The sequence below is a fragment of the Canis aureus genome, chromosome 30 (genome assembly GCF_053574225.1).
Source record: "Canis aureus isolate CA01 chromosome 30, VMU_Caureus_v.1.0, whole genome shotgun sequence".
In the NCBI taxonomy this organism is placed as follows: domain Eukaryota; kingdom Metazoa; phylum Chordata; class Mammalia; order Carnivora; family Canidae; genus Canis; species Canis aureus.
Genome location: NC_135640.1, coordinates 42,084,146 through 42,101,133, shown reverse-complemented (window position 1 = coordinate 42,101,133; position 16,988 = coordinate 42,084,146). Strand labels below are relative to the sequence as shown.

The 16,988-nt window shown below is 48.9% G+C and overlaps 1 protein-coding gene across 4 annotated transcripts in view; it reads right to left on the bottom strand.

Annotated features, from left to right (window-relative positions):
• The window catches only part of TRAPPC10 (trafficking protein particle complex subunit 10), an 89,330-nt gene that overhangs the window by 30,687 nt on the left and 41,655 nt on the right, over positions 1-16,988 (bottom strand). For all 4 annotated transcript variants that reach the window (XM_077879363.1, XM_077879364.1, XM_077879366.1 and 1 more), the window contains 6 exons: positions 16,801-16,912; positions 14,218-14,465; positions 3,094-3,240; positions 2,365-2,479; positions 1,502-1,578; positions 616-707 (listed from right to left, as the gene is read on the bottom strand). In XM_077879363.1, the coding sequence (XP_077735489.1) occupies positions 616-707; positions 1,502-1,578; positions 2,365-2,479; positions 3,094-3,240; positions 14,218-14,465; positions 16,801-16,912 (791 nt within the window). The remainder of the gene's footprint in view (positions 1-615; positions 708-1,501; positions 1,579-2,364; positions 2,480-3,093; positions 3,241-14,217; positions 14,466-16,800; positions 16,913-16,988) is intronic.

Here is a 16,988-nt window from a genome sequence, read left to right as displayed (position 1 = left end):
AGCACATGAGAAATATGCTAAGTTCTGAGTCTTTTCTCTAGCATTCAACCCTAGAGCTGGAGAGAGACCAGCAAGCTTCTCGGCATTTGTACACCCTGTGTCCCCCAGGCCCAGAGCAGCCCTCTCTCGCAGACAGAAGACACGCAGGTACTGCGTATCGCTGACCTCCAGGCTTTCAATCTGCCCACGAGGCAACTGACATAACCTAGAGAAAATTCTTTATAACAGAATATTTCAGAATCTGCATCCCAATTTATGCCACTGCATAAATCTCTAACTATTCATGATTCTTTTATTAAGTAAATTATAATGCTCGATTATCATATATGTTCTAAATACCACCTGCATATAGAGAAGTACATTACGTTAATTTAATGCAATAAAAAACCCACAAAGATCGGTAACAGATATTAAGGGGGTAACAAGCTGAAAATCTCTCCATTTGGCTTTCAGAAGAAACTGAAAATAAAGCTGATGCCGACTGGTTGGCAGGCTATATACATTTTCCATTCTGCATATTGATGGGCACTTCACATCAACCCCACACAAGAGAGACCCTCTCCTACTGGATGTGCGGCATGTTTGAAACCCCAAGAAACGTTCACAATCAATTACATGTAAAACTCAGCCAGGTCCTTCCCGACAAGCCTGGCAGAGCGGGTCCTCCCGATGCTCGTGTGCATCTCAATGGCAGCATGGGACAGCTCCTGCAGGGAAGGAAACGCCCGCATCAGACCACGCTTCAACGCTAGACAAATCTTACACTTAGTCACTCAATGCTGAAGCGAAAGACCTCATTATTAATACAACATTACTGTTTACTTCACAGCTTTGCTTGTGTTGAATTTTTATGTAATGTGTGATTTATACAAAGTCATTAACTTGTACATAAATTATGAAGAATAATAACCTAATACGAATTTGACAGGCAGAAAACATTGAACTTCTGAGAGTACTTTCTGTATGTGGGTAACATTTTTAATAGTTTTCTCACTTTTTGGAGAACAGGGACAAAAAAGCTCTGCCAAATGCTCCCAGGTTACCCGGGGCTCAGGACTGCAGCTGGCCCACCCAGCTCCTGCCTGCACTGCGCTTCCCACCGGCTCTCCAAAGCAAAATCTTTTAAAGATCAAGTACAATAGCTCTCTGTTCAAGTCCAAAGTACTTTTTTTGTACATGGAAAACCATTCATTATCCTTCCTTATAATTTCTATTCTGTTGAATGAGCAATACCACTTTGAACAAAATTATAAATATCCGAAGATGCCTTTATGCCTAATTATGGCACCGTGCATACTAATGAACGTTTCATGAGCAACAACCATCCCGGGTGTCATCTGCAGTTCCCCAGGACTCCACAAAGAAACGGACGAGTCCAACAAGAAGGAGGTCGGGAACACCATCCCATGCCCTATCCCAAGGCCACGTAGCAGCAAAGTCTTCCAGAGACAGTTTTCTGCCAGGGGGCCAGGGGTAGACCGCTACCATTTGTAATACTTACTAAGTAGTGCTTTTCAAAAGCTTCTACTGATGATAATGCTTCTTTGAGTTTCTTATAAGGACTCTGAGCTGTGTTGGCTTAAATGAAAAGAAAGAAGAGTCCTTATCCGTCCTCAGTATGTCCAGTCATGAGTCCACACCCACCCTCACACGCTACAGGTTCAGGAGTTCACCTGCTGCCTGGGGACATCACGGACAGCCATGCCACCTGGAACTAATCACGACCTCTGTGCTTGCCCAAGTAGGATAGTCATGAAAGAGCCTAACCCCTGTGTGTAATATTTCATTCTTGATTGAGACTAGAGTTTGTAACTCCATCACTTTCACGATGATCAGATGTGTCTTAAGCTGGAGCCTGGCAATGTGACCTCACACGTCACATAGGTGGTCTGGGCCACCAGGCTTTGGCTAAATCTCACTCTTACTACTCGCTCAGGTTTACACCTGCAAGAATCGGTAAGGCTCCTTCCAGAGGGCTCTATGAGCTACCAGTAACTTAGTGAGTAAAAGGATTTGTCTGTCTATGTTGCTCAGAAACTAGATCCCCTGTAATTCAGAGGGAGATGGTGCATCTTAACTCCACACAGGCTGTAGAGAGTCATGATCAGCTTGTATAAGCCTGTGAGAAACTCAGAAAAATTTTTAGAAATCCTTCCAGTTTCTTAAACTAACCCTAACACTTCTTTACATTAGTAAAAAGCAAATAAAATATCTTGCATATTAATCTGGTCAGCTAACAAGGAGTATAATTTCCCACATGAGGAACAATTACATCGTTAGGACTTGAGTTAAACATGCCAAGATACAACCGACATTTTCATTACTTTTCACTGTATCACTGGTCCAGATACACAACAAAAGTACCTGTTTCAGGTCGCTCAGCTCCCAAACCTGCCAAAAGATCAACTATCCTGTTGAGGTCCTCTGAGTTAGGTCCTTTTTCTGACACAAGTCCACACAGATAGCCCAAGGACTTTAGCTGTTGAGATAAACCCACAATTTCAGGTAATTTCCAATAGCAGTCAGCAGAGAATTTATGAATTTGAATATAAAAAATTAAAATCCAACTAAATTCTAGAAGAAATTGAGCTTTCCTATGTAAGTAATTCTCACCTGAACATAAAAACCTATCTCGACCTCACACCTGCACGTGGTAATTCTGAGTGACTCTCAGGCTGGCAGTCCTCAGCTTGTGCCACGCACCTACCTGCACTGTCCCAAGTTTCCAGGCCTCCCGCCCCATCCACACCTGCAACCTGACCCCAGCGGGCACACGGGGTGACCATCAATCACTGTCACAAAAACCCCTTGCTTTTCTACACACTTCACCCTTCTCTGTACCCCCCCACTCCCCCCCTCCCCCAATTCCTGGTGTGGAACATCTTCAGCACAAACAGGGCAAGGATGTGGTCTATGCTGAAGAGTGACACCAGGAGGGAACCATTTTGTGCATCACTATGGACACACCCCAAAGTGACTAGAATCACCCATATGATGACTAAGTGAACAACACTTCTCCAGACAGCTTCCTCCATCCTCCCACCCCAGAGGCACAGCGCAGAACAAGAGCCACGCCTGCATTCGGGCGGTTACCTTCTCAGTGGCATAGCTCCATAAACCCACGGTGTGGGCAATGTTGGAGTCAATCTGCGCCCGGTCACAACACCCTTCTATCCTCTGCAGCACCTCGAGGCAACTCAGGAACACCCAGCAGTCCAGAGCACCAGGCGGGACAGAGACCTGGAAGGTACAAGCACGGGCATGAGGACAGAGCTTGGGGAAGGCACCAGACCCCACACTCTACCACGTCCCTCCAGCAGCGACCCAACCCAATGCTGCGTCCACACAGCTAGGAGGATGAAACGGGACGTGACAATAATCACATCAGTTCACGCCTCTGGAGAGGAGAGTGGGGATCTACATCCAAACACAGTCTTTGGTCTTGTATTTCCAGTATTAAGGAGAGTCCTGGGAGGGACAGAACTTCCAATAATATATTTTGGAAAGCTTATTAGGAAAAGGCGGCAACAAAAAGGCTGACTCTGACCACTTTAAGTTTGAGGAACACACATTAGAAAGGGTGGAAGCGAGGACCTCAGGTGAGCACCAAGCTCCGTTTCAGGAAGACCATGCTCAATACGTGAAATCTGAGCATTAAGTAGATAACAGGTGATACTTAGGAATTATTTAATTCATTCATTTTTCTTAAGTGTTAGATTATGTTTGCAAAAAAAGAGCTCTTGTTGCTTAGAGATACTCTCTGAACTCTTATTACCCACAAGAAAAACATGATGTCAAAGATTTGCCTAAAAATAACCCAGGGGACTGTGGACAGGGACACAGAAAAAGAAAAGAAAAGAATGGGACACGCAGGTGGGTGGCTGCCGTAGCTGGTGATGGCAGACCCAGAAGCTCACCACATTATCCTCTCTACTGTTGCATATATCTGAGCCTTCCCATTACAAAACCAATCAAGTAAACCCTATATCATCACAAATGCAAAAAGCATCTACCGTATATGTATGACTCATTCTAAGATGCACTTTTCCCCACATTCAAGCATCTCTGAACTAGGAATGTGTCTCACCATCAACGGCATCCTAACACTTCAAGCTGGCGGGGCTGTTTTCCTGGTGGCACTAACAACTAAGGGATCTTCCAACTGGTACCCCAGTTGGGTGAGATCTGTTAACTGGTACTATTCAAAAATCGGAACTGCAGAGGTAATTGTACATCCCTTGATGAGGGAGACTGCCCAATGCCGACACAAAAGACTCCTTCCATATACCCTGAGCTCAAATACAAGGACCTGGAACCAACTGGAAAGAACCAGAGTCCCCCTAATGTTCCCATAGAAGCTAAGTTGCCCAGTTTTTGCATAATGAGATAAACAACTCTTCTCCTTCGAGAAGAAAAACTGACATAGAAACCGCTTATAGCGTCAGCAGCTCCTCTGGCTAGAGAATGGACCACACGCCAGGGGCGCACAGAAGAGCTGCTGGGCAGGACGCATCCTGGGCAGCCTGCACAGGGCGCATCCTTTCCTCGCCAGTCACCCCAGGCTGGGCTCTCAGACAGCTGACCCAGCCTCGCGGCCCTCCTGGCTCCAGGCCGCACACGCTGGTACTATCACCTCACAAGACACAACCATCATGGGCACCCGTTCTGCGGAAACTTCTGTTGAACATGCCACCTGTCCTCAGGCACACGCTGGTTGTCTGCCAGCAAGAAGAAAGGGGACGCACCATGGCTATCCACAGGGCTTCTGACCCCGATTAACCCAGAGAGGGAAGGGGAACACCCAGCAGTCAGCAGGGAATTGCCGCAGGGCGGGGCACCCAGAGGGGCTGTGGGGTGGGGAGGACTGAGAGCGGCTGGGGGGCACTGAGAGTGGCTGGGGAGGCACTGAGGGGTTATGGGGGGAGCACTGAGAGCAGCTGGGGGGGCACTGAGGAGCTGTGGGGGGAGCACTGAGAGCGGCTGGTGGGGGCACTGAGAGGGGCCTGGTGCAGACAGGCAGGTTCGTGGGATCAGAGCAGGCAGGAGCTGAGAGCAGCTTCTGAGACAGAAGCCCCGACAGCAGGCCCGGACGCGAGCAGACTAGATGGGCGGCACGCAGCACGAGAGAAGCTACTCCTCTGTGAAAGACCATGAACAGATGTTCCCGAGGCACCTCTGTCTCCACCAAGGACAAGTACCACCCTGGTGAGTTTGAAACCCGGTGCACAGAAGGCAGCAGCACTGGCGCGCAGCAGCCCTGGCGCCGTACAGAAGGTGCACCCAGAGGCCCCACGGCCCCACGGCCATTCTGACTTCCCACCCGAGGCTCTGGAGGCGGCCGCACCCCAAGGAGCACAGGGGCTTCTGTCCATCCTACTCCCTGGACATGCTGCTGGTTCAAGCCCTGGCTGGTGCCGCCTTGCTGGCCCTCGTCTGGGGACGCACGCCACCCCGGGGTGACCGCTCGCTGGCCGCTGCTCGGCTTCTCCAAGCTCTGCTCGAGAGCTCCGCGTGCTAACTGGCTCTGGTTAGTGGAAGAAACTACCGCAGCTTCCTGCACCTTCCTTCACAGGCCATGGGAGTTTTTACTGCAAGACATCCGTGTAGTAACCGGTACGTCCCGCGGGATCTTACAGCACCCCCAGACCTGGTGCTTCCCGGGGCGCTGCCCTCTGACATTGCTGTGTGTGTGTATGTCTCTCCCACTTGGCTCCCAAACAAAGCCCAATACCCCAAAGGGCCCAACTGCCCTCTACACACTCCAAGGCCTGACAGAGCTGGGCTCCACGGCAGCCCCAACTTCAGGAGTGGCGGACCTAAGACTTTCAGAAATCTTTAAAATATAATTACAGTCCTCCTCTTCTCATTGCCTTAAAAAAAGAAGTTACACATACACACAGTGAGAGACGGAAAGGGCACCAATCCTAACTTTAGAGCTCCGTGAATGTTTACAGCTGCAACCAGCACTCAAATCAAGAACAGATCACCTTCATTACCCTGGAAGGTTCCCTCGAGCGCCCTTTCCCGGTCAAAATCCACCCTCAAGAGTAACCCCTTCCTGCCCTGGCACTGGCGGCTGAACTTCACACAAACCGAATCGCCCGGTACGAGCCCATCCGTTCGTGGCCACAATCCCAGCTTGCGGGGCCTGTCAGCAGCTCGGCTCCACTGCCGGGCCCTACGCCCGTCTACGAATACGCCACAGTCTATTAATCCATCCCTGTCGACAGGCGTTTGGGTTGTTTCCAGGGTTTGGCTACTGTGGAGATCGCTATTTGCGATACGGCCCGCCTCTCTGGGGGAGGAAGCCTTCTCCGACACCAAGACCCCCCAGCGCCCCCGTACACCAATCCACACAGGAGGCTAAGGGGGCAGCACCGGGTGCCCCTCTCCCACAGGAAGGCCCGCGGCACCAGGGCAGGGAGACCAAGACTGGGGCTCTCAGGAGGCCTCATGGCCCTCGGAGGAGTCCTGGTCTCCTGGGACAGCTGCGGGGGTGCAGCGGATGGCTGCTGGACGCTGTTTTCACCTTTTCCCTTTCTTTCCCTAAAAGTGGAAATCCTCTTCGGATTTTCTCTGGTTAATGCGAACAAGTACGAATGCAGGTCTTTTGTAAAGGTGAAGTGGTGTAAAACGAACTTTTGAGGACTGGGGATACCCGCGTATCTGCTTTAGTTTCTTGAAACCCCCTCCTTTCCTAAGACCTCTAGTATCTGACTCCAAGAGCCATTTTACCGTTTTCTAAGCCCACAGTTAAAGGCATTCTTTTTATTCTTTCTCTTGTTAAACCTTCATGTTTTCCAAGACCAAACACTGAGAAACACTGCATCATAAGGAACCGGCACATGTTGGCCTCCTGCTGGAGCCCCTGCCCCCAGGACTCCCCTCCCTCAGTCGCCCCCATGTCCAGCTCGCTGGTAGCCACCCCCTTCACAAACCCAGCCCTGGCCGGACGCCTCACAACAGGCTGCTACAACTTTCATCTTGAATGCTGTGTACATGGAAGCAAAACGTCTACATTCTTCGGTGTCCAACTTCTTCGCTCCTCTGGTCCGCTAGCCGTCCGTCCGTTTCCACTGCTGTCTGCTAGGCCGCCGTGCAAGCGGACCACAAGGATAGTACCCCTGGTACGTGATGGGCATCGGGGTTATTTCATTTCCAGCAATTATGAATAATGCTGCCACAAGCATTTCTGCACCTGTCTCTTGATACACGTGTGGCCCTGTGTGTGGAGATACCCAGGGCGGGACAGCTGGCTCACGGGCACGTGTACGTCTGGCTCCAACAGGTACTGCCACACAACTCTGCACGGTGCAGGCGCAGACTGCCACCCCCTCGGCCACCAAGGAGCTCATTCCCCCCCGCTTGCTACCACGGGTGGAGCCCTGCGACGGTGGCCATGGTCGGGCTTGTGCTGGCCTCCACTGCAGACTTAGTTTGCCCTTCGCTATGATTAAGGACATGAAGCACCTGTCCATGTGCTCTGTGGCCATTTGGAGAGCTTCTTTGGCCTATTCTTCTATTGATGGCTCAGTCCCTTTCCCTGATGCGCAAGAGTTCTTCACGCTGTCTAGGGGAGAGCCCGTCCCGCCTGCATATCCACGCCGTGGCGCGCCTCTTCCCTGTAGTCCAGTCCCACACTCTCTTCCTTTACGGTCACTGCCTTTTGATCCTGTGTCAGAAATATCTGCTAGCCTCCAGGTCGTGGAGATAGTCTCCCACATGCCCTCCTAGAAGCTTCTTTATCTTTCATGTTTAGATCAAAACTCCACCTGGAACTGTATCTGGTACGAGATCGAGATTTACTTTTACATATATTGAGATATTCAATAGACTCAACGAATAAATTTTTCCTGAATCCATTTATTTAAAATGTACCCCGACTGCCCTAGTTCAGACTGCTGTCCTCCCCAGTGGATTAATGCCTTGGTCCCTGGCTCTCCTGCCTCCATCTAATTGTGGGCCTCCATCTGCCCTCTGCCCCAGCAGGTCCCACACTTTTCATGGCACCGTGACTTCAAATCCAACAACGGCTCCTTACCAGGCTATGGAACCAAACCCAGGCTTCGGGAGGACATACAAACACTTCCAATCGCTCTGTAGCCTCACCAGCAAACCCTGTCTCACCCCCTAAGTTCCGCAAGACTGAGCTCCTTTATGCTCCCTTCACTAAAACTTTCTCTGCCCCAAACTTGCTCTCGCGTTTGCCACCACAAGCCTACATCTACCTGGCGAATTCTCACCTAACCTACTCATTCCATTAAAATGTAAACTCCCCAGGATAGGGTCGGGTCTATCTTGTTCTCTGCTAAAAATGCAGTGCCTAGAATAAATGCCTGCTTGGCATACATCATCCAAAACCACCTCTAGAAACCTTCCCTAGCACACAGTAGGTGCCACAGAAATGTTCCCTGAACTGAACTGAAGCCTCTGTGCAGAGATGGGACCTCTGCATCCTTGATACACCTTCTGTACCCGAACATTCTCCTCTGACCGCCTGGCGACACTGCTGACCCTCCATACCCATGGCCGGCTCGGTGCACTCGACTGTGGGTTCCTCGGGTCAAGAGGGACCTGCTCTTCCTCGTCTGTGCGCCGTGCCCCCAGCCCATACTTACCAGTGTCCTGAGAGCAACCAACTGGCTCCCGAATGCTTCCCACCCTTCTCTCCTCCTGAGAGCCACCAACCCTCTCCAGTTCCTCCTCAGCAACACCTCCACCATTTACCTGTCCTCCTGTCCATTCCTACTCCTCTTCCACGTCAGGTCCTCATGGCTCCAGGTCACGCCAACAACTCCCACCTGCCTACCCAGGAGCCCCACAGCAAGCACTCACTGACCATAAGCCACTCTCCTCAGTTACGCCTTGGCTTCTGTCCTCAGCTGAGCCCGAACCTCAGAACACTGATCCCAGTGACCAGCCTGGAAGGCACGCCTTTTCTATTTCATCTAGTTTAGCCCAAAAGCTTCTACCACATGCAGCCTCTGCTTGCAAACTGGTGGCCTGGCTATGATGGCCTCTTGTGCCTGGCTCTGGCCAGTCTCCAGACCAAGTGGCTCCTCTGGGATCCTGGTGCTTCTTGGTCGACCCTGTCTGCCAACTGAATCAGTACTGAGGGGGATACATGTTTTAAAAAAATCATTTGGGAAGTCATTATAACATATATAATGACCTTCTAGAAAATATCTTCCTTATAGTCTCACAATTTGGTAAAGATTAAAATATATGCACATTACTTTTTTTTTTTCTTACCAAAGATGCAGGGAAACAGGCACTGCTAGTGTAACTGAAAAATGGGACGATCTCTCTGGAAGGCAATTTGACAATGTATATTAAAAGCTTTAAGGGACACCTGCTGGGGCTCAATGGTTGAGCATCTGCCTTCAGCTCAGGGCGTGACCTCAGGGTCCTGGGACAGAGTCCCGCATCGGGCTCCCCACAGCGAGCCTGCTTCTCCCTCAGCCTGTGTCTCTGCCTCTCTCTCTGTGTGTCTCTCATGAATACATTAAGTCTTAAAAATAAATAAATACAAGCTTTAAAAACATGTATGGGGATCCCTGGGTGGCGCAGCGGTTTAGCACCTGTCTTTGGCCCAGGGCGTGATCCTGGAGACCCGGGATCGAATCCCACATCGGGCTCCCGGTGCATGGAGCCTGCTCCTCCCTCTGCCTGTGTCTCTGCCTCTCTCTCTCTCTGTGTGACTATCATAAATAAATAAAAATTTAAAAAAAATAAAATAAAATAAAAAAAAACATGTATGTCCCATATGTCCCCGAGCTATTAGTTCAACATGAATGAATACATCACATACAGAGATAAACAAAAATACACACTGATGAAGTTGCAAATAATTCTGAGCAATCCAAATGTTCCTAACAGGACTGACTGAATGAATGCACTTCCTCTGCAGACAGGCCACAGACCCAAAAGGGGACCTGCTGTTAGAATAAGCGATGACATTTCCTTCTGTATACCTATCTTTATTCCAAATTCATATAAACAATACATTCAATGTTTCATAAATGGAGGGAATTTTTTTAAGTGTTCTGGAAAAAAATACTCTGTGGAAAGACATTTGAGCTCACACAGAACTGCTCTACTTTACGGATGTTACGCCTCAATCCCTAACAGCTGTACAGGGTAGGTACAATTTCCATTTTTACACATTTTCAATCAGACGTGCTGGCCCAAGGCTCTTCAGTGGCACCCCTGGCACGGGAATTCCAGGTCCCACTACAGAGGTGGGGCTTGTTCTGTTCCCATGGCATCTGGCCAGCGTGTGGCCTCCCAGTCTCAAAGAAGACACTTCAGATCAACGGATAAATCAACCAGGAGGTTATCAGGACATGTTTTACAAACCACAGAAGCAAACAGACATAGCATTTTCTGCTCAAGAAGTGTCACAATTAGAGATGCACAAACAGGCTTAAAAGGATGAACAAAAGCCAAAGCTACAAGAGCTACACACGGACCCAGGCTGCAAGCTGGCTGAGCTCCTGGCCTCTCCGTCAGCACAGCCTGGGATGGCACCATTTCAAGCCCCCTCGGGCCTGTGTCAGAAGCCATGGCTCCATGATAGCTTCTGGCTGCTGATATAAATGTGCCAAACACCCCCACCAAAAAGCTAGCCCAGACACCAGGAAATGAGCCTATTTTTTATAGTAGAACTAAATGTATACAAAATGTAAATAATTTAGGGTCTTTTCCCTAAGTTTCCACAAAAATTTAAAAGAAACTGTAAGAATACACTTTTCCAAATAATTGCCAACTGAAAACTTTACTCAAGACAAAACACCCTCCCCCACCCCGCCAGAAACCAACCTCCAGAAAGAACCTGAGATAAGAAGGCAAAGAGAATAATTTTTGCCTCAGGTATCATGTAGCATCTAGCCTTAGGATAATGCTGACACACATGTTCGCATGGGCTCTCCATCCTTGGAAAGAAATGTTCGAGAAGACATTAACAGGAGGGTCACACTAAGACCTGACTGGCACCTCGGGGGGCTGACACTCAGCTCCCTGGACACCTGCTACCTGGCGGGTCTGCAGCACCCACACGGCAGCTACTGTCTGCCTCCATCTCCTGGACGGAGAAGGGGAGCCCAAAGGGGCAAGTAAACAAGCCCCGGTCCCCAGCAGGGAGGCACAGGGCGGGGTGTGGCCAGAGTGTGGGCCCTACGGCTCCAGAGCCCACTCTCCCTGCCTCCAAGCTGAACTGTCTTCCTAAAAGCTGACCTGCACAAAGAACCCCTAACGACAAGATTACAAATTGCTGGGACAGGGCAGCCCCGGTGGCGCAGCAGTTTAGCACCACCTGCAGCCCGGGATGTGATCCTGGAGACTGGGGATCGAGTCCCATGTCGGGCTCTCTGTGTGGAGCCTGCTTCTCCCTCTGCCTGTGTCTCTGCCTCTCTCTATATATGTCTCTCATGCATAAATAAATAAAATCTTTAAAAAAAAAATTGCTGGGACAGCAGAGAGGACAAAAAAGCGGCTCGTAGCAAAGGGCTGCAAGGGGACGGTGTTCACATCGGTGCTGACTACACGTGAGAGGAGGTGTCCCTGGAGGACAGGGCAGGCTCACCTGTGGGACAAGCAGAGCACAAGGGAGGTCAGCAGATTGTGCCCTGGGCAGTTCATGGGGCGCAGCACGCCTCTGGGGCCCAGCTACTGTCCACGGCACTCACGTGGCAGGATGCAGAAGGAAGGCACAGTCACAGACCACCCCACCCCCAGTGGGGGGATGAGGAGAACAGCAGAGAACAGCGAACGAGAAGTTGGGTCATCAGAACAGAGAAACAGAAAGCAAACAGTGGGTAGTATGTCCTCACCCTGAACTCCGCTCTGGTCAACTCATCTCCACAGCACACAGCAGAACCAGAAAAGTACAAAGTACAATAACCGTGATTCATAGTGGGGGTGCAGCCCCTCGAGGAACGGCCCAGAGGATGACCCGTTCACTCAGAAAACAACCAGGAGAAAGGATAGTGTAACGGACACGAGGTGCACACCACACCACCACGCCCGTGGAAAGCCCGCAGCGCACTCCCGCACCAGAGGACGGGAGCAGAGGATCCAACTACCTCATGCCGACACACTGACCTGCAGGCAGGAGCATTTCCCAGGAAGCGTCCACACCACCTGCTCCTTGCATGCTTCTCTTTCCAGCCAGAAGGGCAGTAACCGACCTGTTTCCATGCGCTCCTACTATGGCCAGAGGTAGCAGGGACTCAGAGACAAGCCACGGTGGGCAGGAGATGCTGCTGCGTGTGTGCTGTGCTGAGAACGAGTGGGACACCTCGCATGCCCCCATGCAGCCCACTCGCACCGTGTGGGTGCCGGCGTGAGAAGGGATCTGTGCTGGGACGAGGACGCCTGTGTGCTGGCGTCAGAGCAAGAGGCCTCCCCGCTGCTCCCCTAGGCTGGCCTCACAGATCCGGGGAGCTGTATGTAACACATCCACAGGCTCCCTTGCCTTCCAGAAGCCTGGAGGAGTGGCAGGAAGTGGTTCCCTGCAGGGCCAGAGGCCCCTCCCCAGGAGCGGCAGCCACTGACAACATCTCCTCTCCTCTCCTCTGCAGGTTGGCCACGAGGCTCTGACTAGTCAACTTCCGGAGGCAAGAGCAAGAATTTCGGACAGATTCTTAAATCTTGCAGTTGGTGACAGGTGGGGCCCAGCATCCCCCAACTCCCCCGTGCCCTGAGCCTCACAAGCACGTGCTAATGAACCCTCCCGGGGTTAGCACAGTTTGCAGACGCTAAGTGTGAACCACCTGGGCTCTACTGCACACCCTAGCTCTCCTCCAACCCCTGACAGGATCTCTAAATCGGGCCAAGTGTGCAGGCACACACATACACAGAGTGCCCTGCCTCACAGCCCCCGCTGTGTACAGCCAGATCGGAGCAGCCAAAGCAGATCACCCAGGTCTACACAGTAAGATGGGAGCTAAAGGATCATCACTTCAGGACGGAAGGCAGGATCTTCCCTCATTTGTTTAAGTACCTAGGCAAGAATAATAATTTGATACAAATTCTTACATTCATGAGTTTGTGGCTAGGCTAGGGATTTCTCAGCTAGGCTAGGGATTTCTCCTTTAGAAATTAAGATAATTTCTCTTCATTTAGGTCAGAAAAAAAATTTTAATCTCTTAAGATCACTTTAAACTAAGTGCTGAGCCTGTTCCTCAGTATCCTGGGGTACAGAGGAGGAAAGTGACTATGTTATGGGGGACTGCCTCCACCATGGTTTGGCTAACGCAGTACGGTTACACTCGGGGACCTCTTAGAACTGTGCCCCTGGGAGCGCTGGCAGGAGGCACGAAAGAAAGAACACGAGTCTGGCGTGGAGGGTTTGACTCTGTGACTGGTTACTGGGTAAATCACCTAGTCACTCTTGGGCCTGCTTTCTTCATTTGTAAAATGGAGTTGATCGCTCAGCTAGTCGTTAACCGCGGAATGGGGTGGGGGAGGTAGGGGTGTCCATGAACCCTCTAGATGATACGTGACACTGTGTATGTGCATCTGTGCCCCTTTCTAGGTAAAGACATCACTGAAACAAAAAAGGTGAGATTCCCCCCGCAGACTAGTTAGTCATTAAAGGTCCCTGACTTCACCAAAACGTGTATGATTTTATGAGCAGTAAGGGTGCAGGAGCCCTGGGGGGAATCGATCCTCAAAGGCCAATATTCCACAATCGACGCACAATATACAGCCTCACTAACGGGTTTCACTCAAACGTACATGCATACACGTTTGTAAAGTACCTTCCTGAACCTTCATGCTACTGATTAATGTGGCACAGCTTGCTGTGTGTCACTGACATTGTTATCCACGTGTTCACATGCAACATAAAAAAGTGGTTCTGAAATCACGCAAAGGTCCGCCTACAAAGCCTCATGCTGCGTGTGTGGCAGGTGAGTGATCTTCCTCAGGGAATGAGCCAAAGTTCTCTCAGAACCTACATAAAGAAACTGATCTAAGAGTCTTGCTTTGGGCCAACATGAACTCCCCAATGTTGACAGCAGGAATGACACTTTTGAACAGTTAAATAATCAACATACAGAGTAGCTATACAAATCATATGCTAACAATTAAGGACATTGAGAAAAAGAGAACCCTCTCCTCCGGCCCAAACAGTTCAATGCCTGGGATCCAAGGTTCAGAGTTATCTGTTTGAACAATGAAGAAACGGGTAAATTGGGAAAATGGGAGACTCACTTCCAAGAGCTTCAGTTCCTGCACACAGTTATGCAGCAGCTCTAGGGCGCGCTGAGCCACCTCCCACGGCCTCTGCAGGAAGAGGAGCAAGGTGCACTGGCGAGAAAACAGGTAACTGCGCAGATCTAACAGGGTGGCTTCTTGCCTCTGTATCAATTCACGCTTCTCCATATCTATGGGCTTTCGGAGGATCAATCCATTCCAGCTCTTCACCGGCTGGCAGAAAAAAGTCAGCCAGTTGGCACCATCTAAACAAACACACATCATGAAAGGCGCTGACTACAGATGACTTCACCTTCCTGAGATTCCCACTCGGGGCTGTGAGAACTCACGTACCAGCAGGTGGCCCAACAACCAGTTAGTCCCTAGCCATGGGCCCGCCCCCTTTACACTAGCATGGAACAGTCTCGTGATGGGGGGACAGAGCAGTAGCCACGAGTAGTCCCACCCCTGCGTGGCAATCGATGATGAGCACAAGACCATGAGGCACACCAACATACCATGCCCAGGGGTCATGACCAGGTCGGGATGCAACTGCACCCTGGCGGGCTAAGGCGTCAGGGAGACCTTAGGCTCCGTACTCAGGTCTGAGAGAAGGCACAAGGCCGGAGCATACTGGGCCAGCTCCTCTCTGCCTGCATGCCAGACATTAGCTTGTTCATATGATGTGGTCTTTCTGCCTCCCTTACCCTGTCTTTCTTTACTGAAGCCTCATGCCTGTCTCTAACTCAACCATGTCAGCTACCTGAATCACAACCCTAGAGGAAAGGACAGTAGGTACAAGGAAAGAGTAGTAGCAGGAAGCAGGAGGGAAACATCCTTGCTTGTCAAAAATTTCTAACTAGGCTCCGCAATTCTAACTTATAGCTCCAGACTCAAGCATGGCCTTAAAGTAAGCCTAAAAGCCCACGATAACTAGTCATTCAACCCATATGGCAAAAATTTAATCTATTTTTCTCACTTCAAAAGAGAGCTGTTGTACCATTTCATCATGCTGCATTCCCACCAGGAAGCAACTCAATATTGGCAAACTGATGTTACTAAACATCTCAAATGCCAAGTGCAACTACCCTTTACTGACCAGAACTTATACTCAGAACTGCTCAAGTGCACACTGAGGGAGGTGCCTACACCAGCAGGCCCCTCTGTCCGGCCCCCTGGCCAGCATTCTCCTGGCTCCCCTTCACATTTTACTCAAACCTCTCGGACCACACTAAGACCACCTAGCACTTACCATCACACTCTGCCCCTTCACCCACAACCCCTTCTGACAGCCTGTACTCATTACAATTACCTGACTTGAAGATTTTTATTCCTTTACTCTTTTCCCTTTCACATAAACTCCATGAAGGATGAGGTTTTGTCTTGTTACCTACTATATTCAGAACTGTGCCTGGTACATACAGGGTTCTCAATAAGCATCCGTGAAATGAATGAACAAAAATGAACAATCTTAACATTCACCTGCAAAATGTGGTCCAGGCATACTTTTGGGTTTTAATTTATCCAAGATTTATTTAAAAGCTGAGTGTACAAAGAAATTATGTGAAATATGATGTAAGAAATATGTAAGATATCTAAATATGTACAATATGGAGATGAAAATTAAATTTTTAAAATTTAATTAGTAAATACTTTGCTCTGGTTATGTTTACATTTGTATCTTAGCAAAGTAAGAGATCCAACTCTGAGCTTCCTAAATTTGGTTTGGAGAGAGAACCAATAGGTGCCATTCATCATCATTTCTAGAAGACAGTGCCCAAGCTAAGTACCAGTACTCATCTTCCTACAGGTTTTCTAGTAGGCACTAGGATTCCTTGAAATCATTCCTTTCTTCAGAAACTTTAGCGTTCTTTCAAAAAGAATACCTAGCAATTACCCAATTGTGTGTGGTGGCCAGAATGGAAACAACCCAAAAGTCCAACATCAAGGGATGGTTGAATTAATGAATGAATCCACAGCAAAAATAACTGAAAACTTGATCTGTTAACTTGGAACAATGTCCATGATGGGCTGTTAATAAGAATAAGAAGCTACAAACATCTATATAATACGATGTCATTTCTAGCGAAATAAGTATCAACCAAAACAGTGAGAATGATTACGAACTCTTTTCTCTGTATGTGGTTTCATTGAGCTAATTTCACACTTCTAAAATAATTCAAGACTTCAAAATTTAAAAAAAGATGTACAATGGTGCCATTTAAAATTCTGCAATGAGCACTCAAATATTACAAAGACAGCTTATCAACAGAAGTACACGATTCCCACTCTTACGCTAGCAAGGAGGCACGGAAATTAGAAGCATAACTGGCCAGCTGTTATGTATAAACAACTCTTTATACCAGAAAAATACCTTCTTTGTAAATGCTTTCTTAAGATGCTCTAACAGTGAAAGTGACTAATTTTTAATTCTCCTATCATTTCCTATTAGAACCATGAGAATATATCCCATATAATTTGCAAAAAACCACAAAAGGTGATTTAATCATTAGGTAAATAAATAATGGCAGCTTCCAGACTATTTACAAGTGGGAAAAGCTATACTAAGAAAGAATTTGCTTCCAAAAGTGGACTACTCACCCCCAGCACCAAAGTTGACAACATATTGAGAAAACAGAGCGTCCAGTTCATCATACTGTACAAGGGCATCTTCAAACTGCTGCAGCATCTCAAACACAAAGGCAAGTTCTTCCTATTACCCAAACAAAAGGTTTTTAAAAAGCAAAAATGTCAATCAACTTTTTGAAACAACACATAGTTATTAAAGT